This window comes from Saccopteryx bilineata, chromosome 11 (assembly GCF_036850765.1).
Source record: "Saccopteryx bilineata isolate mSacBil1 chromosome 11, mSacBil1_pri_phased_curated, whole genome shotgun sequence".
Classification (NCBI taxonomy): Eukaryota; Metazoa; Chordata; class Mammalia; order Chiroptera; family Emballonuridae; genus Saccopteryx; species Saccopteryx bilineata.
Window position 1 is genome coordinate 68755444 of NC_089500.1, and position 26739 is coordinate 68782182.

At 52.7% G+C, this 26739-nt stretch overlaps 2 protein-coding genes across 3 annotated transcripts in view; one reads left to right on the plus strand and one right to left on the minus strand.

Moving 5' to 3' along the window:
• ST7L (suppression of tumorigenicity 7 like) overlaps positions 1-26739 on the plus strand; it is a 176785-nt gene that overhangs the window by 122967 nt on the left and 27079 nt on the right. The gene's annotated exons all lie outside the window — the stretch shown is intronic.
• Positions 7869-20253, minus strand: WNT2B (Wnt family member 2B). 2 transcript variants are annotated; one of them, XM_066246757.1, is made up of 5 exons: positions 19605-20253; positions 13705-13925; positions 12470-12747; positions 11548-11812; positions 7869-8689 (listed from the first exon to the last, which is right to left on the minus strand). In XM_066246757.1, exons 1-5 carry the CDS (start codon positions 19793-19795, stop codon positions 8460-8462), a joined length of 1185 nt encoding a protein of 394 aa, XP_066102854.1. In that variant the 5' UTR covers positions 19796-20253; the 3' UTR covers positions 7869-8459. The 2 variants fall into 2 exon arrangements, with proteins under 2 accessions (XP_066102854.1, XP_066102855.1); XM_066246758.1 differs by lacking the exon at positions 19605-20253 and adding an exon at positions 17989-18015.

The following is a 26739-nucleotide window of genomic DNA, read 5'->3' on the forward strand; positions in this document are numbered from 1 at the left end:
CTTTCAGATGGCATTGGAGTAATCATCTCTCATTTGGCTGCAAGCTTCTTGTTAAACTTTTCTAAAATTGCTTTTGAGCAATAACTTTCTCCTGGTTACTTACTTAACCAGTCATACAAGTTGAGACTTCTGTCTCTATGCCTATTTTATAATAGCTGCTCTGGGAGAACAGATGAAAAATAATAAGTCATTTAGATATTTTATGAGTATTGAAATCCCTTCCATTCAGAAATGTAAATAAAATAACCAGCATGAGCAATCAGCTTATGTCAGATTCCATGGGTTTGTGTTACATAGGGAAATTATAGTGCAACCTGAAACATGCTTCTTAATGAATTCATGGTCGTGTCGCAGTTGAACGTAAGCCCTTGAGCTTTTCTATTGTGCAGGGTTTCAGAAATCACCTTTTATAAACTGCCCAGGAAAGGAGGAGAAAGCTAAGATGATAGCAAGACATGCTGTCGCTGCTAAGTGGCTGCGCCCCTTCCTGCACTAGACTGTGCTAGGGAAGTGAAGTGAAGCTTGGGATGTTACTCACCTTTGGCTTATTTAATATCCATCAGTATCAAGTCTATGCCAACACTCTGTTCCTGAGAGGGGCACAGGAAAGTGCTGTGGAAGACCAGGGCTGCCTGCGGCCTTTGTCCTGGGGGTTCGGGAAGTGCAGTGAGGAAGGTGCCAGAAGCCCGATAAACAGCTCTGGTTTACCTTTGGCAGACGCGAGAAGCCAGGGCCCTAACGGAAAGTCAGGAAGTCGGAATGTGTCTCTGTCTTTGGCCTGTGCTCTAGCCACCTGTAGTGCACAAGAACCGTCTTCCTGCTTGTTAGCGAACGGGAAAGCAATCCCTAAAGCTCTTCCGTAGCCCTCCTCCTGTTCGCTGTGGCTCAGGGACGGTGCATCTGCCAGCCACAAAAGTCCAGCGTGCCAAAGGGGATAAAGGAGACTTGTCAGTGGTGAGGCTGGGAGTAAGGGAAAAGAAGCATGTATTTTCTATTTTAAATTATTCCTTTTTTGCATTCTAATTTCTTAAGAGTTTGGCTTGATTTATGCCAGGTGCTGGGCCTGTAAGCCTACAATAATGCATCACAATTCTGGATGGGTTATTTGATATCTCTTATTTAGCCCAGAATCTCAAATGATAGGGAGCTATAGTTAATGATACTTCACATTTTGTTGGGCTTTATAAGGTGGCTCTCTTTCAGTCCCTGTATGGGTAACAAATGGACTCATCTGTGCTTTCCTGTAGGTGCCCTGGTGTTTACTGACATAGATCAAGATGCTGTGTGTCTCTATGGGGGACCCTGAGCCACTTGACAGTCTAGGCACATGCAGTCACCTCGCATTATTTAAGTCCTGATCTCAGCATTCTAATTTCTCTGTAGTCCCCAGTGTATATAATATGTACTCGCTTCAAATTCCTTATATATTGCTTGCACATTCTTGCTTCTAAGTTTCAGCATAAACCAGTTCCTCCTATTTAGCATGAGTTCCTCTGACTGCCCTCAACCTGTCCATACCTTATCTTTTAAAAATCCAGCTCAAAAACCATCTCTAGTAGAAGGCCTGAGTAAGCTCATTTGCCTGCTTCTGGATTCTGAGATTTCTTAGTCCTTTACTTACACTTTCTTTGTGATTCTTTCTTCTATACACTGTCACCTGACAGCCTAATTTTTCTAGAAATGGCGCTCTTTCTCCATCCACTCGTCTTTATTAATTATATACAAATATGTATTTTGAAGTCCTACTGACAACTTTTCCATTTTCCCCTGAGTCCTAGTCCCCTTTCCATCCCTTTCCCTTTACCTCAGAGTTACATTCCTGGAGAGGGGCCTGTGGTCAGGGCTCAGCCTCCACCTTAGCATGTGTGTGGCAGCCTCTGAGGAGGCCCCTACCACTGGGAAGGACTTCACCCTCTGGTTTGACATCCTCTGCGTTCCACCCAGACACCTCCAAGAAGTAGATGTGACACCAGGAGTAGGTCTGGAGATGGGAGCAGGGAAATTTCCCCTGAAAGCCAAGGTAACTTTTTCCTTCCTTTTTACACAAGACCTCTGAAGCTGCTGTCGTCAGCAGCTCACCCGACACTCTCCTGCTCTCCTCTTTTCCAGGAGTCAGGGTTAGTTTAAGAAAAAGCCTCTTGCTAGAAGCCATGACCTCGTACTTTTATCCCCTCCATATGGTGTGCGGCCTCATGGGGCTGTGCTGCTATGCAGGAGGTGAGCAGTGGAATTCTTTAGATGATGACTTCTGAGCCCACATGCGGAGGCAGTGGGGGTGGGAAGCAGGGAGAGCAGAGAGAGCCAAGATAGATGGACCAACCAGTAAGGTTTGCCCTGGGAGAAATCCTGCCTATAGGTAGACTGTTTTCCTGAGGTGTTCTTCCCCTAGCTCCAGAGGAGGCCCCGGGCAGGGAGCTGTAGCATCCCAGGTCTGTGATTGATGAACACGGTGTTCCTGCAGCTCCCCTCCTGCCTTCACAGTTGGGGTGCAGGAGTGGGGTAGGCAGGGCATGTGAGGGCTTATGCTGTCTCTAACGAAATGCATTCCAGGGTTGAGAGGGAAGGGTTCCCCTTGCACACATTGTCTCTTGGAGCTGCACTGTCTCCCTGTCTTGGACCTAAACAGAAGTCCAGATTTGAAGGAGGGTAGGAGGAAGGGTTGAGAAAGCAAAAGTTTTTGATCAAGTGAAAATCTGTTGTCTGCCTCGTCTTGCAGGGGTTTCTCTGCAGGGTAGATACTCCTTGCCTTGGAGTAGATAAATTACCTGTCTCAGCGAAAGGTCCCAGGACTCTAGGCCGTGAGCAGGCATCTGACCTGGGATAGGACAGCTTTTAGCATGTCATTCCTAGCCCAGGGGTTGACAACGTTTTGTTTTTGCTGTTTTTTTTAAAGTCTCAAAGGGAATTCTCCATACTGTAAAAGCCCAAAGCCTTACTAACTTCCTCACATGGCTTCTCCTGACTACTTCTACTCTGTCTACACATTTAGCATCACGTTAAAAGAACTAGATAAAACTAAAACAAAATTTCTTTTATTTTTTATTTATTGATTTTTAGAGAGGGGGGGAGAGAGAGAGAGAGAGAGAGAGAGAGAGAGAGAGAGAAGGGGGAGGAGCAGGAAGCATCAACTCCCATATGTGCCTTGACCAGGCAAGCCCAGGGTTTCAAACCGGCAACCTCAGTGTTCCAGGTCGACGCTTTATCCCACTGTGCCACCACAGGTCAGGCCCTAAAACAAATTTTAAAGTGTTAATCTGAAGAAGAAAGGACTAGAGAGAATGAGGAGGCAGAGCTGATTAAGTGTGGTGATCTACCTGGTGTGGTGATCGTGTGGTGGTGGCGGTAACTGGCAGAAATGGCAGAGAGGGGAGTCGCTGATGAGGTTAGAGGAGGCCTGGCTGTTCCTTTTGTAGCGTCTGCTCAGAGTGCCCTCCTGGAATCCTTTGTGCCAGTCTGTTCTTACGGTGCTGGGACTCCGCTGTCTCCCTTGGTCTTTGAGGAGCTCCCAGAATTTGAAGTCAAAGGCCCAAGTGTGAATTCTGGTGGAACCACCCAGTGTCCATGTGACCATGGAAAATTACTGAGCCTCTCTGAATGGTACCTGTACAGTGAGCGTAACTCCCACCTCACCAAGTTGATGTGAGAATTATATAGATATATCTGCTAAAGCATTTTTGTACATTAAAAAAAAAAAAAAGCTTTTTATGAGGAAAAAGCTTTTCCCATAATTCCCCACTTATTCTTGGGGAAGCCCTACCTTGAAAGATGTCAAATAGGACAGCTATGGATTGAACCGTATTCCTTTTTACTTCCCTCAGTTTCGCTTTTCTATTTGGTTAGGCCTCTTACAGGGGCTGGTGGTGTTGAAATAAAGTCACCGGCTTTGGCTTCTTTTGGTCAAAGAAAGAGAACTTCCATGGCCAGTTGCTCCATCCATAGTCTCGTGGGCGGAATGGAAGTTAGCAAAGGCAGAGTTTATGCCGTGGCAGTTCAGAGTTCGGGGGCTGAAGGGAGAATGCTTACCTAGCTTTCTCAGAGCCAGGTGACTCTGACATCTTAAATGAGGAGTGGCCTCAAAGATGCTTAGAGGTCATTTCAGTCATGAAAGCAAAGTGACTTATAAACGCTCCTTCTCTCCTACCCCTTTGGGGTCAAGGACAGGATATTACTGACACCCTGATGACTGTTGCCTGAAACCTGCCAGTTACCCACAGAGAGTGACATCTTTTGGGAAAATTCAGTTCAGTGCAGGAACTGCGAATATTTACCCTATAAGGCCACTGCTTGCTCCTCTCCAATCTCCAATACTTCTTTTGGGGAGATCATCTCTGGAACCCAAAATTATCCTGCTTTCTAACCTAACAAGGGTCCTGAGCAACAGGAGAGTGCCCCATCGCCCCCAGCACGCAGGGCATGACGCACACTGTTTCCAGCATGAGTCAGCCCTGAGAGACTCAGACCCCTTGCTTGGGTGCTGAGTGTCCATTGCTGATTCCCTCCTGCATCCTTCTCCTGCTCCCCTCAGAGAGCTCGTCCCCAAACCAGACAGCTGCCTGCGTGTGGTTAGAGCGGAACCTCTGTTGTTGGTATGGTTTTGAAGGATTTGATGGAAATCTAGCTGCTTTTTTTTTTTTACCATTGGGGAGAAGGAGGAGGACTAGGATGAGAGAAGCTAAGTGTATGTTCGTATACGCATACATATTCCATGTTTGTGTGCCCTCGCGGTCGTGTGCAGACTGATAGGGAGGGCAAAGCGTGAAAAAGAAGCATCTCTTATTTCCCAGCATTGCTTCAAAGGTGCCCAACCCCCGTAGTAGCAGGCAGTTCCTGAGTGGAGGGTGGAGGGTGGGGGCAGAGGCCTCCACCGAGGCCATCAATAACCAGGTGTGAGCTCCAGGTCTCTGTGTAATGTGAAGCTCTCCCGTATTTCATTTCTACACCCAGGGGGCGGCTCTGCAGGATTGCTTACGGAGAGCTCTGTGTCTGGCACCTCTCTCCACAAGACCCGGGCGTCCAGGGTCCCACCGACCTGCCCAGGAATGCATCACATTGTTCTCTGGTGCTGTAATTTGGCTGTAGGAGCGGGCTGATGGCCTCCCAGGGATGAGAAACATACTCTCCCTGGCGTCTTCCCTTGGGCTTCTGCCCTGTGACCACTGCGGGCATTTAAATAAAACCTCAGAAAGGCAGAGGGGGGAAAATCCTAATTATCTCTCTTATATTAAGGCAATGTGCTGAGCGGGTCTGAGAACTTGGCAAGGACTTAGCGGTTGGTGTTCTTGCTGAGGGAGGTGAGACAAAGGAGAAGAGATTACTCTGTGCACCAGGGAGGAAGAGAAATGAGGCAGCGAGTGGTCAGGAGTCAGACCTCCAAGACTTTCTGCAAACACACCCTCAGTGCCAGGCAACATCTGACTCTTTTAAAGAACCTGAAGTTCCTGGTTGCATTTTCCCAGCATCACTCTGAGGAAGAGTATGGATCAGTGCTAAGATTCAAGGTTGGCAATAACACAGGTTGGCTGTTACCTGCAGGGCACGGTGAAGGCTGGCTTCCTTACTTTTACATAAGAGACTGGGCAGCTGGGACGCGCTGGTCACGTGCCTTCTCTAATGGATTCTAAGACCCTGAAAGGGTAGAGATAATGTGTTTTAAGTTAACACTTTCTGCCTGCATTGTACCTAAATATTAAATGTTTAAAAAAATGAGGACCAATAGGAAGGACTGGAAGAGCAGAGAGGGGCTGAGACTGCTGGTCTGAGGGATGGACCCCTGTTGAACAGGGGAGGGCTGGTGAGGGATGGTTAGAGGCAGTGAGTAGCCGTAGAACTAAATGGAGCCCTGACGACACCAAATACAGTTCCCCCTTTGCTGCTTTGTTCCAAATAAATTCATTTGTTTGTGTAGCGCAGAATGGACGCCAGTTGTCCCAGGCCAAGTGGAGCGCCGAGGCAAGCTGAGGAATAAGAGGAGGAATTAATTGCTTGGCCATCATTCCTTCTCGGAGCCACACGGCCTCTGTGCTGGGGCTTACATGGACCTCTTTTCTCTCCCTGTCCACCTCGCTTTTCAAACCTCTCACTCTTCTCTCAACCATTTAGAGGAAAATGCAAAACTTGGGTTTTTTAAATTAGAATTTGGGGCCCAGAGAAAAGCACAAAGCAGTAGTAAATGCCAGAAGAGGCCCAGTTCTTTCCCTGGGTAAGAACCAAAAAAGGATAGATAATAGAGCACAGGTAGACAATAGAGCTCAGGTTGGTTTCCCATGGAAGGCCTGTGCTGTCATTTATGTGGTGACATGGATGTTCCTGTGAGAGCAGGTTTCACTGGGACCGGAGGCTCTTTCCTGTGGCCCAGCATGTAAGACAGCACCCTTTTGTAAATCCATTCAATTCCATTCTTGAGTTCAGACCCACTATAACCCTCTTACCTTCCCACCACCCTAGGGCTTTCCTCCTCTTAATCCCAGCTCAAGATGTCAGAAGCTCTTCCCTTCCCTCCCAGTCCCCCTCCCTAATCCCACCATTGGCTCATCAGTTATCCAGTTGCCTCCACTCTGCAAGGAAGACATTCCCCCGGCCTGACTCACTCAGTCCCATTTCTCCACAGGAATCCCCTCACCGCAGACCACAAGGGCCCTGACTAGCTCATGTTTTGTGTTAATGGATGTGAAACCGGAGCAAGCCCCCTTGCCAAAAGAAAAACCACCCCAAACTCTCCCACACAGGTCTCGGCAGGTTACACAAATATTAGTCCTATCGTCCAAATAAATCTGCCCCCGTGGCCCAGGCGATGGCTCCCTTCTGCTGCCTGTGCAGAGCAAAGCTGCTCCACAAACATGTGAGGACCCCAAGGGATGCTGGAGAGGAACTTGGGAGGGGGCGGCTATATCAGAATTCCTTGTGCAGGCTCCTGAATCCACAGTCTGCTGTCAATACTTTCTTGTCCTGAGTTGATGGTTTTGAAGTAAGTCATGATGGGCTCGGTCAGTTAGCGGCTTTGGTAAGAGGGTCTGTTGGCTAGAGTTTGGGGCATACTTAAAACTCGATATCTGAGACAGTTTCATACCCTCATTTTACAGATGGGAAGATAGAGGCTCAGAGAATTTGTGTATCTTGCTTAAAATATCAAAAACAGCTGTGATTTCAACCCATGTCTGTCATAACTACAAATTTCTACATTACTCTGCTCCTTTAAAGTATTATCAGGCAAGAGATGACCACTGTTCAAATCACATGAAAATAGGACATCACAGTTTTGGGGATTCTGTGTTGTACCCTCTAGCTTATGGCTGCATCTCTGGGGACTCAGCCAGGCTGGGCTGTGAGTGACAACACAGGGGGCACTCCCCTGTTGGAGCCAGACATGGAATGAATGACAGTCACCAGGACTTGGAGAGCCACTAAAGAAAGATGTGTGGAATAATGTGGAGAGGCTGCTTTCTAAGCTGTTTAGTCTCTGGCCCCCAGCCCCAGCTCTCCCTCCCTGTAGAATCGTGGACCCCACACCCAGCTTCGAAGGCTAGGACCCTCTCTGAACAATCACTGGGCTCAAGCTCTCTACCTGCCGACTGGACACTGATGCCCCGGGCGGGGCTGCGGGATCAGGACTGCTGTCCTCTCCCACCCCTACACGCCAGGTCTCCTTTTCTCAGGGTTCCCTTAGCCTGGCTGACCACCAGAATAATGCGTGGAGAGGAAAAAACAAAACCCCCAAGGCCTAGGCACACATACTAAATTATTCTTTCTTGGGATGCTTCAGGGTGTTCTGATGACCCACGAGGCATGGGGGTCACGGGCAGCAAGGGAGCAGAAGGGACAATGCTGTCTGACGCAGACTGAAGAGGAGAGCGAGACCGGAAGAGAATGTATGTTTGTGTAGTTATATAATTTTTCCCTTACAGAACACAGCAGTTTATAAACATGAGCAATGAATGGACCTTGTCCACTATGGCTAGCTCTTATCTAACTCTCCATAAAGAAAGAATGTTGTAGCCTAAGAGTTTCTTTTGGGGTACCAGGTCGTCTGCTCACACTGACCCGGGGCAGAGCTGCTGGTTTCAGCTCTGTCCCACCTCCTTGCAGCCCTCAGGAGCGAAGGGAAGCTCCCTGCAGGTGCCCTTCCTCTTGCACGCTCACAAGTGTCAGAAAACTGGTGCCAGGGAAAGGAAGCATGAGCCTTGGCCATGTGCTTAGTGCAACTCGTATCACCTCTTCTCTCTCCCTCTAACCTCGAGAGCAGGGAGTCAGGGAGCTGCTCAGTCTCGTACATCCCCTGTCAACTCCTTCTCAGGGCTGAGGCACCAGCCAGGACACCAGAGTCCCTCTGGATTACTCGCCACGTCCTTAAATAGAAGCTGTAGCGGCCCAGGGTTGAGGGCGGAGGAAGGTGTGCATGCAAAGGTCTTGTGCTTTTGAGTCAGGAGGTTTGAAGTGGAGGGATGAGTGAGGTATCTGTCTGTTCAGGTCTGGTCCAGCCACTCTGCCTTCTTGGGGGCCTTGCAAGTGTGGATGTCCACAGTGTTTCTGCACTCCTTGCAGCGCACAGCACAGCACCAGTGGAACTTGCACTCACACTGGGTGACACGGGTGACGCGAGTCGTGTCATACCCTCGGCCACAGCACATGATTTCGCAGCCGTCCGTCCCTTTTGAGGTCTTGCTGCAGACACGGCCGGCAGTGCCTAGGGAACCTGGGTTGGGGCAGAGAGAGAGGGAGAGCCAAGTTCCCTCTTACTTCAGCTGCTCGGGGTTCCATTATGCACATCCTCAGAGGAAACCTTTTTCTCTTTTCCTGAAAATATACCCACCGTCCAGAGAGATCATCTGCTCGTGGCCCCTGCGCCAGGCCTGTTTCCTCCCCCATCAAGGCTACCCAGAGCCCACAGGCTTCACCTGCAGTGCCCGCCCTACCGGTCCCACGGTCTCCACGTCCCCGTCAAAGCCTGGCCTCCAGTGTGTATGGCTGTTACAGCTGCGTGAAGACTCAATTTTATGTTTGAGTTTTTCCATAATAAGAAGTTAAAAAAAATAACAGCCTATAATTTATCTTTTCCAAGAAGTCTTGCCACAGCTCAGATCCAGCTACCATTTGTTAGTATTTTGGTCCTCAGTTTCTATTTTATTAAGTTATACTATACAGGGAAGTGCTATATAGTATGGCCATTAAAAGCATGAGCCTGATGTCAGAGAGTCTAGGTTTAAATCCCATTTCTGCTGCTTTTTAGCTTTGTGATTTACAAGTTAGTTAATCTCTCTGGGCTTTAGTTTTCTCATATGAAAACAGGCACACTAACAGCATCGAGCTCGGTGGATTGTTATATCTAAAATCTCTGTTCAGCTGAGGAGATGAACTGATTAGCATGATTGGCAGGAGGCATACCCCTAAGGAATTCCTGAAGACTAGCCCTTGCCTTCCGCCTGACAGTGGGACCTCCTGGAAGAGTAGGAATAATGGTTTCCCTGCAGAGGATGCGCAGGACCTCGTTCTCACTGATTCTAGCAAAGGAGATCCTGCCAACAGGTCATAAAATCATAGCATTTTGGATGAGATGGATACTAGGCAGTATCTGTTCCAACCCTTTCCCAGGGATGGGAAAGTGACTAGCTGGGGGCTCAAGAAGGGGGTAAATTAACTGATTTCTATGGCAGTAGTCGGCACATTCCAGTGGCATATGGGAACAAAATACCAGAACTTCTGTATCTTTTACCTCACCAATTAAAAAATATCTATTCTGTTTTATAATGTACAAATTAGTATAGTGGAACATAGGTATAATTTATAAGTATGTGTATAAATTTTGGAGGTGCGTGCTCACATTTTTAAAATAACCGAAATATACCATCTAAAATCAGGAGATCCCTTCTCTAGAGCGTGGGCTGACTGAGCCTCCTGCCAGGTCATTCTCCTGACTGTGAGGGCTGGGTCTCAGGTCTTCTCTGTGCACCACAGCCTCTTCTACCCTCTGGCTGGGTTATCCAGTGCAGTAGCCACTAGCCAAACATGGTCATTTAGATTTAAAAATAATTAAATTAAATAAATGTTAAAACTTAGTTCCTTGGGCACACTAGTTGTATTTCAAATCCTCAATACACACATGTGCTAAGTGATTAGAGAGCACGGACGTATCTCCATCATCACAGGAAGTTCAGCTGGACAGCTGCTTTAGAGGGACTCCTTGGCTCCATACTCCTTTTGGGAGGACTGGGACCTGTTGAATTGCAGGCCCCACTTTGGGTTTTATGAGACTAATTTTATGCCTCTGAGAAAAATCAACTCATCCTCCCTCCTAATTGACTCATCCTCCCTCCTAATTCCAAAGATCCTTCCCCAAAGGTGCATTTGAGGTGTGGTAACTGGCATAGGCTTACACTTCTGATGTTCTGGCACGATTTCCAGGCCTTTGGAATACCCTCAGTTATACCACAGGAAATCACAAGAATCAGATGGGCTCCCCAACCTTTTCCCCTAGCACCCTTCAAAGTACACTGACTACTTTCTCTGTTAGGTGGGTGGAGCCCACCCATTTCTGTGCGCAGTTCTCTGAACCGCTTGACTCTCCAGAACAACAGTGATGGGTGAAAACCGGACGGAAGACAGCTGTGGTTTCTGACTGCAGCTCACCAAGCCCTGACTGCTGACACTGCAGAGAAGAGCCTGGGGTCCATGACAGTTCATTGCATTGCGTGGTGTTCCTAGTTTAGCCTAACTGAACCCAAAATCTGAGCCAAGATGGTAACTTCCATTCTTTGGGGGTAATACCTTCCAGCACCCACAAGAATTCCACCACAAATAACTGGCACAGATCGTTGCTGTTTTCTGCCAGTGGTTAGCCGTGGTAGGCTCTCCTCTCTCTCTCCCTGCTTCCCCACCTCCGTCTCCGAATGCGCAATGGCAGCACACTGGATAAAGCCTTTCAAGGTCATTTAGGGTCTGATCCCAACCTCTCCTGCCTTTAGTCTCCCCTATCCGAAATCTTCCCTCAGTCAGCTTAGTCTGCTCTCTGCTCCTGGGACAGATCACGTACCACCTGCTGTTCTGCGTCTGTGTGGACAGGTCTGCCTGTTCTCTAGCTCCCCAGATGATCCCCACACTTCAAGAAACAGCTTCCATTCCACAGTTTCAAATCAGCTTCCCCTGACTTCTCCAGTCATCTCTCTTTTGCAGTAGCTTCTGTCTACCTGTTACCCTTCCCGTCCCAGCTAGACTATCCACAGCCAGAGACTTAGGGCTGCATCTTATGCCCACACATTGCTCCATACTGACAACAGGTGACTCATTTAACATTCACTGAGTAGTATCTGTCACTTCTGTGTATCATACAGACCTCAGGCCTGAAGGAGCTGAGTGACCTCTCTCTGCTTGGGCAGCACTGGCCTGGCAGACTGAGGCATAAGCTATCTCATTACCAGGTTTCCACGTCAGGAAGAGGTTGAGCTCTCCCACAGTGCCCTGCCCCTAACTCCTGAGACTGAACAGACCATGACCCCACTCCCCAGGGGCCAGTACTAAGAACTGGTCTCCATGTCCCCACCTGCTTTCCTTACTCACCTGCTGCCTTGTCCAGGACACAGTAGTCTGGGGAGTTGTCAAAGTAGACAAGGTCAGTCCGGGTGGCACGGCGATAGCCTTGGCGGGCTGCTGTGAAGTTGGCGCCATCCTGCGTGGCTGTCACCTGCACAGCCCCATCATAGCGCCGCCGCAGGTAGTCACCGGTGCGGCGGAAGTCTGAGAGCGCACGCCAGCAGGTGCGCAGAGTACAGGAGCCGCTCACACCATGACACTTACACTCCAGCTTCAGAAACCGCCGCACCGCCTGGGAGAGGAGAGGCAGCCAGTCAGGCACAGAAGTCATCCCTGGCACTACAGACACGGGTGCCCTCAGGGTTGCGGGACCTGGTTCCGGCCAGCTAGTGGAGCCAGTGGGCGTTCCTTCCTCCATCAGATTCCACCCAGTCTTCCGGACCAAAGGCAAGAACCTTTTCTCCCAGGAAGACTTCCTGGGCCAACAGTGCTCTCCTTTTCATGACAGGCTGAACTTTAGGGCCACAGGATTCTGTTCATGATTTCAGCACACCGGCACATCTCAGGGTTTTGAGTTCAAGGTGCCACACCTTCTATTTCTGTGGCATTCATCTTCCAGCACAGGAGTAGACACACGGAGGTGCTCAGATACCAGGGAACTGACTAGAACAAGCCTTTATCCTCCTCAGTCTTTATGGAGGCAGTTTTTTTCCTTCTTAGAGGGCTATTTCCCTTCTTTTCTCCACCTTTTCCTACTTTCCCCCTATGTGAAGACTCTTCGTGCACCCAGGTCAGCCTGGGCATTCCCAAGTGCCTTTGTGTTTACTGCTCCTGTCCGAGGGGGCTGGGGCTTCTGGAAGAGACCCAGAACCCTCAGAACCTCCCGGTTCACATTTAGTCTGCCACCCCCAGCAAACAGGGATGCCCACGCACAGACATGGGTACTTACCGTGCGGCCGCAGCGGTTGTTATGCAAGTTCATGAGGGCCCGGGCATCCTTGAGCCTCTTCTCCTTGGCATCCACAAAGGCCTTGGCAAAGCGAACGCCGTAGTGGATGTTGTCACTGCAGCCACCCCAGTCAAAGTCCCCACGTTGGTCATGGTGTCGGCCACGGGTGTAGGGGTCACAGCTGCACACACTTAGTTCACCCTGGCTGCAGGCACGGGTGATAGCGTGGACCACCCCTGCTGACGAGATGGCATATACGAATGCTGCCTCCCGGCTGCCTGGAGAGAGAAAGGGAGGGTGTGTCTCAGGAGGGAGACCCTGTCTGACCCCTTTCAGCCCACAGAACCTCCAACTGTGGAATCGCTCTTCTTTTTCTTTCCTAGAGCAGCCCCTGCACCCTTTTATTCAAATTGCCCTTCCCTTCCAAGAGCATTCTCTGGAACATCTGACCCCTTTCCCCAGCCCTTACGACTCTAGCCGCTTCTTTGTACATCTGACCTCCTGGGCAGACCTGTACTCTTGCTTCCTTCTAAACTCCCATGAAAAGCTTTCAGGGTGAATCATCCAAGCCTGGCTCAGCTAAGCCTGCCTTAGTCCACAACCCAAGCCTTTTTAGGCCCACTCTGCTGGACAGTTCCCCAGCAATGGAGACCCCAGCCCAGGGGTCAGCCTGTCTGAAGTGACCGGCTACTTTCCCCTGCCTGTTTCCTTCCTTCCCTGCTCTCCGGGATGGATGGATCATCTCTCCGGTCCCTCTGACACATCTGATTCCCTTTCTCCTGGTTGACTGTCTAGCTCTGCTGAGCTCTTTTGCTGAGCTGGGGCCAAGCCGCTGACTTTCCAAATATTTACATGTCACCTTTCTGTTTATCCCTTGCTGCCATTACTGTAGTGTTGTGAGTACTGGAGTGAGGGTAGTGATTGCGGAGATAAGAGCCTAGTTCTCAGCCTGACAGTGCAGGGGAACCCACAGGCCGGGGGTTGGGAGGGACAGGAAAGGGAGGAAAAAGATGGAGGGACTCAGGAGTGCTGCTCCTTTGTCCCATCATCCCAGAGCACTGGGACTTAGAGGGGCCCTGCCTCCATGTGTAAGGTACTGAGAGTCTGGTCCTAACCGTTTCTCTGATTCTGAAGTAGTTGTGGAGAGGGGAGAGGGGTCACGCCTACCCTATCCACTCACCACCCCAAGCATAGAAAGGGGAGGAGGAGCTGGGCAGGGTGGAAGAGGCCCCTACTTCTGAGCATGACACGGCCAAAGACAGTGTGGTCCCGGTCCAGGGTGGTGCAGTTCCAGCGGTGGTGGCGGAACTGGTGCTGGCACTCTCGGATCCATTCTCGGGCACCCTCGCCCACCGAGCGCATGATGTCTGGGTACCGCTGGCACAGCTGCCGCTGCCGGCTCACCAGACCAGGGATATTGTCACAGATCACGCGGGCCCCCAGGGCCCCGATGTACCTGCAAGGTGGAGATGGCCTGTCAGAGCATCCTGGCCCTATTTCCGCAGCAGGAGAGGATTAGGGAGAAAGCTTTGGCATTCAGATCTTGGAGTGGTTCCTTCCCCTTTTCTAACCCACATTCCCTGAGGCTGATGGGTAGAACTGGTCCCCACAAGCTCTGGAGAAATAGTTACACAGTTGCAGAGAGAGGAATTGAGTGGTCTCTCAGCATCACCAGTTCCCCAGCCCATGGCCAAAGTGACACACACTCTCAGAACGTAGGCCAGGCATATGTCACATACACAAAAAGCTGTGGGCATGTCACATAAGCCCCTCACCTGTTTATTTAATAAACATTAAGAGCCTCATGGAAAAAATAAACTAACAAAACTAGAGTCTGAGATAACACACCCACGTAAGAGGCACGTCCTCCATGGCTGGTCCGTGAAGACGTGGTTTGGGGGAAAAGGATGGAGACAGGGAGGGGCCAGGGAGAGGAGACAGGGCGGCTCTGAGTAATGCTGTAGTCAGACCCACGGAGCCAACACTCTCATTCCCAATGTTGCGGTCTGGGGAGGAAGACCCCGCTCCCAACTCTCCTCCCCAGACCCTTTATTTCTAGGCCCATGACCTTTCATAGCTCATAAGTCTTGATTTTTTCAAAATCCTCGTACCTGCATGGGCAGAGGGCTGTTGCTGTGGGAAGCCAATGACCAAGATAAAACAAGAGGGTGACACTCCCTGTATTACTGTCCCCAATTTGCCCAATATGAACTGTTATAAGAAGATCATTTGCTGTGGGCTACTCAAGGATAGGTGGGTTGCTAGAGTCATTCTCAAAGTTCTCTAGGCAATATCTTCTCTTTATTCAAACACTCTTAGCCCTGACTCTGCCGGCAGCCTCAGGAAGACCGGTGCAGAGAGAAGACAGGAGTATATCGTCACCTTTTCTCCCCACAAGGTCACCAAATGACATTTGACCCATTCACCCACTTCTCATCCCCTTTCTATCTCTCCAGCACCCAGACCTTCCTTGATTTGTTGGGAATTCTCCATCCTCCTGTCCTAACACATCAAAGGACGCCTTCTCTCCCCTTTTCTGAACAGGTGGGGGCCAAGGAGGGCAGTTGCTGCTACAGACAGAAAAAGATTTTGGTTTGGACTGTGAATGAGCCTGTGGTTTGGGAAAGGCCCCAAAATGGGCCTAGAAGTGGGGGAGGAGGAGGGAGGGGCCAGTGGGTAAAGGGGAAAAGCTGGACCGCCCTGGGCTCTGTGTCCCCCCCTCCCCCCAGTTCACACGCCCGCCCTCACCCACAGACTGGATCACCACTGGTGATACCAACTCAAACAAACACAAGGAGGGCTGATGCTTGCCTCTTCTGGAACTCGGCAGAGCTGATGGGGCCCATCTGTCCCGGGGGAGGGGTGAGAGGGCTGACCCACACTAAGAAATCCCATGGAATCAGCGTCCCCCCGCACTGTCCATCAGGGCAACAGCTTCCAGGAACAAACAAAATAAACACCCCAGGCTAGGCCAGGCCGGAAAGGGCCGCCTGACGCACAGCCTGGAGTTCCACCCACTGCCGTGGTGCTTTGTTTGGAGATTCAAGACCATTGGAATTGGAGCTCGTCCCTGTCTCACCGTCCCTGTCTCACCACCATTCTGCTTCCCCAGCTCAGGGAGTACTGCCCGAAGCAATGGGTGTTTGTTTGTTTGTTTGTTTAACTGGGGCTTAGGAAGAGGGGGGGTGGTTGGATGGCAATGGGAGACCAGTAATCCAGTCTGGAGTGAGGGAGGCCAAACTTTGGTGAAAAAGTCCTTCCTGTGGTCTGACTTAAATCCATTCTACTGTAGCCCACATTGGTCCTTCTTGTTACATCCTCTGAGTGTGGGAACATCTGTTTAGTATCTGAGATGGGAAGATAATTAAGTTTCTCCTATTACTACCCTCACTCCACTAAGGAGCTGCTTCAAGATTCTGCAGAGCAGAGCGCTTGCCTGCAGACCAGTGTGGTCAGCCCCTTGTAGTTGGTGTAGGGCCTCCAATAAAACCCAGCCTGAGCCCCGGCTCATCCCCTGCTCAACTCAACACATGCCTGCCAACTGCCTACAATGTGCGAAGCACTCAGCTCAGCTGTTAGGGGCACAAAGGTGTTTAAGGCAACCCCAGCTCATGGGCTGGTGGTGGCCAGATAGCCCCGACTCTTGTTTTCTCTACCCATCCAGAAGTTTCACTTCCTCCCCGCTTCCCACCCCAGAATGTTTTCTTCACCTGCTTTTGGCCAATTCACATCCTTCCTTTGACAAAATGATTCATCTCCTGCTCTATACTAGCCCTTTGCTACTCAAAGTGTCCCCAGAGGAGCAGTATGTGCATCACCTGGCGACCTGTTACAAGTGCGGAGCTCAGGCCCCCCACCCAGCTTGCTGGTCAGAATCTGTACTTGACCAACATCCCCAGCTGACTTGGACACACTGCCCCATGAAGGCAGAATTTCTGTTTTGTTCACTTCAGTATCCCCAGTACCTAGAACAGTGTGTGACACATAGTAGGTACTTAATAAGTATCTGTTGACTAACGCCTAACTGCCCTGATTTACCCCCAACTCTCTCCTCCCTCCATCCAGTCATAGGCTTTTCCGCTATAGTGTTACTCCTTGTGGACATTGCCAGCCTGGTCACAGATGTTTTATGTTTGTGTCTTGTTAATGAGGCCAGGGATCCTCTTCTTGTTTCACCCTTTCTTTTCTAGTCCCCAGAGTACGTGGTTCAGGCCAGCCCTTAGAGGCTAAGCTAAACAGGGATAATATTTTGCCCTCCCTGAATCTCTTCACACAATATTATTTATATGGTACCTTACGGTTTAGTTTATAAAACATTTCTCTATACAAAAATTCTATGAGAAAGAGAAGGAGAAAGGGATCTCCATTTTTTAGGAGAAGAAACAGGTTCATGGAGAGTAAGCGATAATACCCAACTCTGTCCATCAGAGCTGGTCAGAGGAAAAGCAGGTGAACCAAGGATGTCTAACTCCGAAGTCCAAACTCATTTTCATTCCAAGAGCAAGAGAGGCTTGGCCAGGAGTAGGCCCACCTGACTTCAGATCGGTTGAGCTTGAGTTTCTTGCCACTCCCCCCCCCGCCTGTCCCCCACTTCCCGCCAGTCCCCCACTTCCTCATACGTGAAATGGAGATAATGGTAGCACCTACCACGCTGTATTACTTGGGGGACTGAGAAGGTGGTGCTCATAAGGGGTTTAGCCATAGTGTCTGGAGTTTAGTAAGGGCTTATTAAATGGCAGCTACGGTTGGTAACAATAATGCTAATGTTATGATACCACTCTGTGTCTCTCCCTTTGTGAATCTATGACACAGTGGCTCTTGTTCCCTACATCCGATTCCCTGCAGAGTGCAAAGCTGAACAGAGAAGCTCATGCCAGGAGCACCCTGTTTCTTGCTCTGTTTGTTATAGATTAAGAGACACCATCATGTCCTCCAGTTACAGGTGGGGAGGGAGGGAGTGGTTGGAGAGTGAGGGGAAGGAAGGGCCACGAGGAAGGCAGATGGTTCGCTGGTGAGAGCAGTGACCTGCTCCAGAGAGGAACACGGATGCACACAGTCAGCAGCGCCTCTTCTAGGGGTTGTACAGAGTGTCAGTCTTGACGGAAAAGAGAGCTAATCCCCTCGGGGACCTGATCTGCCTGTAGAAAGCAGCTTTCCACTTGATCCCAGAAGTGATGCCCAGGGAGGCAGGCATCTGGGGCCCGCGCTCTGATGGGTCTGAGGGAAGGTGACAGAAGTGATCCCTGCACTCACTCCCTGTCCTGGCCCTGCTGCGGCTCCCGCCCTTCCACAGGGACTGCCCAGTCCCTCCATCTCACCTGCCTGCCTCCCTAGCTCTCCCACCCAGAAGTTTTCCCCAAAATCTTTAATCTGAACCACGTGGGAGGAGAGTAGGAGTGAGAAAGAGGAAGGAACAGGGAGAGTAGCCAAGGGGACAAAAAGGGACTAGAAAGAACTCCCCAGGGGTCTTTAGGAACCTCTTCCAGCATGCTGAAACTACCAGACTGACACTGCCTTACCTGAACACCACGTGGTCCCCAAGACAGCCTCCCAAACTGGAAAGAAGGAATCAAGAGTCCCTAAAAGCAAACTGCCATTTGGGATGGATAAAGATGTGCAGTGGTCACTTCGTCCTTTCTCCACAGTGCTACTGAAGATGCATGTCCCCAGCCAAACTGAGTCCTTGAAGGGAAAGGGTGGCTTTGAGCTCACTCTGAACACTGGAAGGCTTTTCTCTCCATCCCTCTTCTTCCTTTTCCCTTTCTGAAGGAATGTTTCAAGCCAGATGTAAGATATGGGCCTCTCTGCTCCCCATACAGAACCCCCCTCCTTGCCTTCCCCAACACTGCAGAGATAAAAAAGATCCAAAAGAGAGATTTTTCTGAAACAGGAAAACGGGGTGGGGGGTGGCAAGAGATGCATCTTGAAATGATAGGAATCTGCAGCCCCAGCTCGCTGGCCCCTCAGCCAGCCACCCCTCACCCTTCCAGCCAAGATTCCAAGTCCGGCGGAGAAAAGCCACAGGGTGCAAGGGGAGAAGAGACCGCACTTTGTGGTGGTGGGGGCGGTCGGGGGTGGGGTGGGGAGGGGCAGAGCAAAGAGAGGAAGGGAGGGAGGCACTGCATGGGTAGAGAGGGGCACTGCCCCAGTCCCAGAGCCCACTTTGACTGGGGGCCGAAGAGGAAAGATGAGAAGACTGAGTCTTTTCTCAGTCCAGCTCTCCCCCTGCCCACCCTGCAGAGGGAAGAGATGAGTGCCATCCAGGGATTGGGAGCAGGGCGTTCAGGAAAGAACATCTACTGGATCTATAATATCTTTTGGCTCATCTGCCCTCTTGTGAAGTATCTGGAGTCGAGGGCCTGCAAGAAATCTGAGCAGAGGGTCTCAATATTTGGGACGCCAGAAGCCCCTAGTTCTTGGAGGAGATAGAGAGGGGGTCATCTGGGGAAGAAAAGGAAGGAAGCCAGGAGGGCGACATCAAGGATTGAAGCGACATCTTTAGAACAGAGGCTGAAGACAAATGCCTAAGTTATGCAAACCGAGTGTTTTGTTTTAATTGTGGGAGTTATGCGGTAATTTTTGCCACGATTCCATTTCTAAACCTTACGCTGAGTGCTGAAGCCTCACCAAAGCCTTCCTGAGTTACCGACTGGGTGGGCGAGCAGAGAGGCTCCTCCACCGTCCACACTGCCCACTGCTCCCCTTCCCAGGGCGGCGACTGTAGGTGATCTGGGCTTCCTGCTGGACAGCCACTGCGAGACCCCAGATAGGCGACTGCAGTCTTGAATTCGCTTTGAGAAACTCAGAAGGTAGCTTTTGCCCTAAAAGGAATATGCTGAAATACGGGCACAATTTATGGGGGTCTGGAAAGCCTCGACTACCGGACGTCCTTGCTCCAATTACCTAGTACCCACCTCATCGGGCAGAAAAGGCGCAGCGCTCCCCTATGTCCCCCCACCTCCGCCCCAACCATTCTGAAACTTCAGTGACAATCCTGCCCCGAACGTCTTTAACTCTGTCGAAGTGACACTTGGTCTCCCGAGCTGCGGATGCTGGGAGCTGTGTATGCCCTCCCCGTGCCTCCGGCCTCTCTGACCCGGAGCCTCGCCCTCCCAAGCCTGAAAGTCACACTCACCACCAAGACGTGTCTACGCGGGCCGGCAGCGTCAGTAGCAGCAGAAGCAGCAGCAAGCAGGCAAGACTTAGGCGGGCCGAAGTCCGAGAGCCGTCGGGTGCCGTGGCTCGGGGCACGGGCGCGGGGACAGAGGCGCGGGCGCGCCGAAGGGGTAGCTGCGCGGCGTCCTCCGCACCACCCGGCTTCAGCATAGCTCCCTAAGGACTCCCGCCGCGCGGCCTGGAGGGGCGTGGATGCGGTACCTGCAGAGGGTACTTACTCGGGCTTCCCCTACTCACCCCCCTGGGGGGCCATAGGCTTGCCGGTGGCCGGGGACCTAAGGGCACCTGGGCTCCGTGGCCGGGGCGCAGGGTCCCGGAGAAGGGCGCAGCGAGCGGTGTCCGGAAGCCGGCGACGGTGGCCCTAGCTCGGGGACTGGGGCGCGCTGCCTAGGCCCGGGGTGCAGTGTCAGGGGGTCGGCTGCGCGGAGTGGGGCTGCGGGTAGAGTGTGCGGACAGCCCCTCCGGCCGCGGGCTCTCATTGGACGGCGTGGGGCGGGGCCGAGACTGGGGACACGCGCGGCCTTCAGGGCGGCTCCGCCCGCGTAGCCCTGGCGCTCCGCTGCGCCCTAGGTGTGGCGGCCGCCTCCGCCCCTCCGCGGCCAGGCGCAGCACCGCGCCGCGCCCCCACCTGCTCCCGTAGCGCGCGACGGGCGCAAGATCGCCCCGCTGCGCCCCGAGCGCCCAGTCTCCGCCGACACCGCGCCACCGGGTCCTAGCGCCCTTCATCGGCAAACTCAACAAACGCGGGCAATGGGCAGGAGCGCCGAGCAGGGGTCTCAGACCCTTTCCCCTGCCTGCTAACCTACAGTGACACTGGAACTGAGTACAGAGGACGCACTCATTTCCTCGGGGTCCTCCGTTCTTGCGTTTCTGTGAAATGGGCAGAATCGGGAGGTTGCGGGAGAATCTTGACTCCCGTTTCAACGGTGCCACCTGGGCGTTGTGGGCAGCCAACTTCAGGTAGGGGCTTCTCTCCTCTAGGGCTCGTTGCCCCGGTTCCTCCGACCCACTACCCACCGCACCCCATCGAACAACGTTTAGACTTGGCGCCCGCCCGGCTCCGCCGCTTCCCTCGGGCCCGCGGACCGGCCATCGATGGCGGAAGCGGAGGGGCACACCTGCGGACCGGGCGCGGACTCCACACCCTTTACCACCGGGCTCAGCAGAGCTTAGCCTCCCCGGCTGCCCCGGTGCCTCGGTCCCCCACCCCCTCGGGCGGGACTGCGCGTAGGAAAGAATCAGAAACAGCTGGGCGGCTTTCCCGAACAGAGGCCGGGGTAGGGGTCCTGCGGAGAGAGTAGAAGCCCCGGAGCCATTTCTCTGCTTCGCCTTTCCACCCTCTTCCTCCCCACTTCTCCCTCCTTCTCTCAACCCTGCACCCCCCCCCGGGGGGGGGCGGCGTGGTAAGTCGGAAAGGGGTGGGAGGTGTTGACTGCTGAAAGTGACTCCTCATCTCCCTCGAACCTGACATCCTTCCCATCCCCGATTCCGCACTTGCCAGCCAGGCAGGCAGAGCCTCGGGGGTCAGAGTGGTCCTGACTGAGACGTAAACATCTTCAAGTCCCGGGTCTCTCAATTGAGGGAGTTCGTCTGCGATCTGGCCTCAACCCCTTCTCTAGCCTCAGTTTCTCCCGCCTAGCCCCTCATTCCCAGGTGTCTTCTGTGCCTTTCCCCTTGATTTATCTAAACTATAAAGCCATGGTGTAAACAAGCGCTGGGAATTGCCTACATCCCCTCAACCCCAAACTCACTGTCGGATCTTGGTTGAGGGTGTTGGAGACGCGGGAGTGTGGGTGGACAGGGCGCAGCTGGCTGCAGGGCCGGCCGCAGACATCCCCGAGGCAGCGGTGGGGGACAAGGGCTTAGAGGGACCTTCGGCCCTTCTTCCCACCTCTTGCTCCTTCACCTCACTTTCTGTGCTGGGCCAGAGTGCACGCATTAATTCAACAAATATTTATTTATTCCCTACTATGCGCCAGACTGTGCTCAGCAACAAGGACACACCAGAGAATAAAGCAAAACAAAACAACTACTGCCCTCAAGGAGTTTACCGTTTATTGGGAGAAGATAGACAATGAACAGGAAACGTTTTAAGTAATATGTAAGAAAGCCATAAGTGGGAAAAAGTATAGTTGCAACTAGGATGCTCCAGTAAGCCTCATTAAGGTGACATTCAGGCAGAGGCTTGGAGGAGGCAGGGAACAAGCCAGGCAGATGCTTGGTGAGGGGATGGCCAGCGCAGACCCTGCGCTGGGAGTGGGCTGCTGTGCGGAGCTAGCAGAGGCTGGCCGGCCGGAGCAGAGGAAGCGGGAGTGGAGGAGAGGAGTCCAGGCTTGGGCAGGGAGGAGTTGCTCACTCTGGGAGGAAAGGTGGAAAGTGGAGCTGGATGGGATGGGAGAGGGTTGTACACAGAGACCAATCAGCTGACCCTTCCCCTGCCCTTCTGTCCATTTTCTGTCTGGGAGGCTCCAGCTGGCCCTTGTATTTCTGTGTGAGGCTCCAGCCGGCCTTGCACACTAGAAAAAGCAGCAGACTTTATTCTGCGCTCTCCTGAAAGGGCAGGTGAGAGAGGAGTGGGCCCAGGCTCGTTCTTGGCCTGGCCTGTCCCCTTGGTCCACTCTCTCACCTCCTCCCAGCCAGCCCCACCCTGATGCTGGGCAGCAGTCTGCAAACTCTAGCAGCCTCTCCCAGACTCCCCTGTGTGCTTGGGCCTGGGTGTGACTCTGGCCCACTGTTTATTTCTACATATGAGCCTGAGGTTGCAGGGTGGGGAGCTGGAGATGATCACATCAGTCCTAACCTTGGGTGGACTCACCCACATGGGCCCCAAACTCACTTCCTTGGCTTCAGCTGTCTTCACAGTCAAGTGGGACCTTGTCTTGGCACATCGTAGATGCTGAACTCTTAAAGCATGCTGCTGAGCTGAGGGCTCCCCCACCCCGAAACATCAGCGGCTCCAAGAGGGAGGAAAGTGGGTGAGGGGTCAAGACTTCTCCCCAGTGCTCACAGGCTACCTCTGCCCTAGAGTGGACTTCGCTCCTTCCTCTTCTTCTTCCTACCCCTCTGAGCCCCCAGCCCCCCTGGAGGAACCCCAGGCTGCGGAGGTCAGCTGACTGTGAGAGCTGCACTCAGCCACTTAACTAGAGAACAAATACGGAGCCAGAGAAGAGGGTTTCTGGGATCTGCCACTTTGGAGCTTTGAATCTCAAAATAAACTCCCAGTCTCAAGGTCCTAGACGCTACTGGAGAGCTCAGCTCCTCACGCAAGGGCTTGTTGTGGGGCTTCCAGGCAGAGAGGGTCAAGGCCCGAGGCTCAGCTAGCGCCTGACCCCCTTCCTCCCCGCTCCGCTATTACTGGGAGCCAGGGTAAGAGTCACTGATTTGGGAGTCAGTTCTGGTCTGGAGGCCTGCATGGAGTCATGCAGGCACTTACTGAGCACCTGCTGTGTGCCCAGCACTGGCCAAGGCATCCTGAAGACACTGAAGAAATGAGAGAGTGTTCTCTTGCATCTACAATAAAGCCATCTGAGGGTGGCACATTGGCCTTGGCTGTTTGGGGCTCATGCTATAGATGTCAGCAGCGACCCGAAAGAGAATCCCAAGTGGTGCCCCCCCCCCCCCCGAGAAAGAGAACCGAGAAAGAGAAGCCCCCCCCACCATGGCTTCTAGGTCCCTGGGCCACCAGCGGGACAGCTGCCACCCTGCAGACCGAGTCTTCCTCCTTCCTCCAGGGGGCATCACAGCCTCCCACCCTCTCGCCCAGCCCATGACATCTCACTCGTGCCCCCAGGGGTCATTTAGACTTAAGATTCATCTTCTTTCACTCTATTCCCAGCTGTGTGGGACAAACAATTTTGAATTTCTGCTGGCCCTCGGAGGGGAGTGGAGATGGGCTCTAGGAGCTGGGGGGTGGTGGTAAACTGCTCTTACTCCACCAGGCTTGGCTCCCCAGGGCCCGCCCCCTCCTGGGCTTCTTTGGCGATGACCTCCTCTCTTTCCCAGTGGGTGGGAGGTGGTGTGGATGGTAATGAGCAGAGAGAAAGGCTGAGAAGGGGCTGGGGGGAGGTTTGGATGGGAGTCAGGAATTCCTGCGCCTGCTGCTTGCACAAGGGGCCCTGAGCTGCCTTTCTTGAGATTTCTCTGCAAACCGAGGCAAGTCTAATTTGAAATGGGGCCAGGTTCACACAGGGCTCCCCCTCCTCCTGTGCCCAGCCCCTGCCCTGTTCCTCCCTCCCCAGCCTCCCTATGCAGGTGTCTGGGGGAAGAGAAGGGAGCTTGGGAAGAACCCAGAGGCTTTTTAGGGGTCTGGGGTGGGGATCTATGTTTTGTGCATAGCTCGACCGGCCTCTCCTTGGTATTTATGAGGTCCCAGGCGAGGCATGGAAAGTGTCTCAAAGAGGCCAGGCCAAGAGGGTTTTGCAATGAAGGAGCATCCAGTCCCAAACCAGAGAAGGGGGCTTGGTAGGGCAGGGACCCCCTTCCTCCAAACCAGTGACCAAACAGGAACAGACTGCTCCTCAGCCTCCCCCCCTCCCCACACACACACCCTGGGGGGGGGGAACCGAGAAGAGGGAGCTGAGGGAGAAGGGGAAGGAGGTGAGACCATGGGGGAGGGGCACGAGGGTCTGGAGCCTTCTAGCACTTTGGCTGTAATCAGACTGGAGCCAGGCAGTAGGCGGGCCGCCGGCCATCCTGGGCGGGTGGCCCGGGTTCTGTGTGAGGCCAGTGGGGGTGCTGCAGGGAGCCTGGGTGGTCACTCACCAGCCTAACCCCAAGGGATGGTGGTTCCTACTTTGCTTCCAGCACCGCCCCCCAAGTCTGTCTGTATCAAATAGGCTAAGCATTGAGCCTTTCCCCCCTACCACCTGTTCTGGACCCCAGAATGATCTGGAAGCAAGATTTGCTTCCAGTGGGCCAAAACCCACAGAGCCCACTACCTGCTTCCCTCCCTCTCTGCCTTCCTCTGTCTCCTGATCTCCCCACGGCTTCTCTCTGTGTCTCCCGGGTCATATTTCAGTCATTCTATGTCTGTGGCTATCTCTCTGTGCTTGTCTCTGTGTGTTTGTGCTGCCTCTCCTCCTGCCTGATCTCCGTCTTCTTATCAGTCTCAGTCTCTTGGTGTATTTCTCTCCATGTGTCTCTCTCCATCTTCCCCTCCGTTTGAATCTGTGTGACTGTCTGTCTCATTCATCTTTCCCTCTCTCCATCTAGCTCTTCCTGTGTTTTCTGGCTCTGTGGCTCTCAGTCTGAGTATCTGTTCCTTACTGTATTTTTTCTTTTTCTTTTCTTCTTCTTTTTTTTTTTTTGTATTTTTCTGAAGCTGGAAACGGGGAGGCAGTCAGACAGACTCCCGCATGCGCCCGACTGGGATCCGCCTGGGACGCCCACCAGGGGGCAATGCTCTGCCCTTCCAGGGCATCGCTCTGTTGTGACCAGAGCCACTCTAGCGCCTGGGGCAGAGGCCAAGGAGCCATCCTCAGCGCCCAGGCCATCTTTTGCTCCAATGGAGCCTTGGCTGTGGGAGGAGAAGAGAGAGACAGAGAGGAAGGAGAGGGGGAGGGGTGGAGAAGCAGACGGGCGCCTCTCCTGGGTGTGCCCTGGCCAGGAATCGAACCCGGGACTTCCGCATGCCAGGCCAACGCTCTACCACTGAGCCAACCGGCCAGGGTCCTTACTGTATTTTTCTTGACATGCATCTTTGTTTCTTTTTGTCTCTGTCTCTCTCTTTCTCTTGTCCTCTGTCTCACACACCTTGCCCAATCCCGGCAATACAGTGCAAAGTGCACTAGACTGAAAGAAATCAGAAAACCTGAGTTTCCCCCCCAACTCAGCCACACACGACTTGCATGACTCCGTAGGTCACTTTCCAGTGCCTGGCCTCAGTTTCCTCACTGTTGAAACAAGTAGGGTGGAGATCTAGTTCTCTTTGTGGGGGTCTCTTTCTCTCTTTCCCTCTCTCATTTCTTGTAGCACAGGCCATCCAGCCCGACTTTCTGCTCCCTAAGTTTGACCTTAAAGTCAGAGTCAAAACCTTGGCATCCTTCAGTCCCCAGTGGGAAGGCGTCTCTGATACTGTCAGCCAGCACGCCCCCAAAAGAGGACTCCTCAGTCCTTCACCCCCTTAAACATCAGGGTTGACAAGGTCCCTTTCTGGGGCCATGTCCAGGATACAAACCAGATTATCTCATCTCTCTAATCCTCTTTGTGCTGGGGCCTCTGCCAGGCAGGGACACCCACAGCGATGAGCAAGTGAGTGAGGGTGTGTGTGTGTGTGTGTGTGTGTGTGTGCGCGCGCGCGCACACACACACACACAGCTTCTTGGAGAAGGCAACTCCAAGGTCTCCTCCCTCTCTTACACCCTTCTGCCTGAAAAACCCAAACTAGCAGCCCTCACTGTGTAAGAAACCCCATCAGGCTTGAGCCAAATCAGAGTTTTCATAATCCTAGTCTGCCCTCCCCCATCTTCTTTCCTACAGCCCCGATCCTACCCCTTCTGCACGCATAACGCATGGCATATGTGCACTTATTCTCCATCATTATAGGAGGAGGATCCCTCCATCCCTTCCTGAAAGGTCTGGAGTGTCAGGCAGGGAACAGGCGACAAGGGCGAGGAGTGGGTGTGGGGACAGTTCCTGCGTTTCACACTCCCAAGTTGGATGCCTCCAGCCCCTCTCTGAAGTTGCATTTGGAGAGGTCTTTCTTTGCTGATAAGATCAAAGTATTCCTTCTGCCAAATCATTACCTTATTTTTGAGGCAATTACAGAACTTATTGTATCAATTAGTCCGGTCTCCAGCTGCAGCCATTTATCTCTGTCAGTCGTGCGCTTGCGCTTGCGTAAGAAAGGGTCTGCGGGGCCCAGCCCGCCGGGCCAGCGAGGGGAGGGCGGGGAGCAGGGAGCTGTCCGGCTGTTTTCAGCAGGCACAGGCAGGTGGAGGGCACCCGGGCGCCCTCCCTGGGCCTGGAGAACCGCCGGCTCCTCCCTGCGCGCCCCGCCGCTACCGCAGGGGCGCTCTTTTCCGCGAGCGCCACACCTGCACGCCTGCTGGAGCCCAGAAAGGCGAGCCAGCAGAGCCGGAGTGAGGACGAGCCGG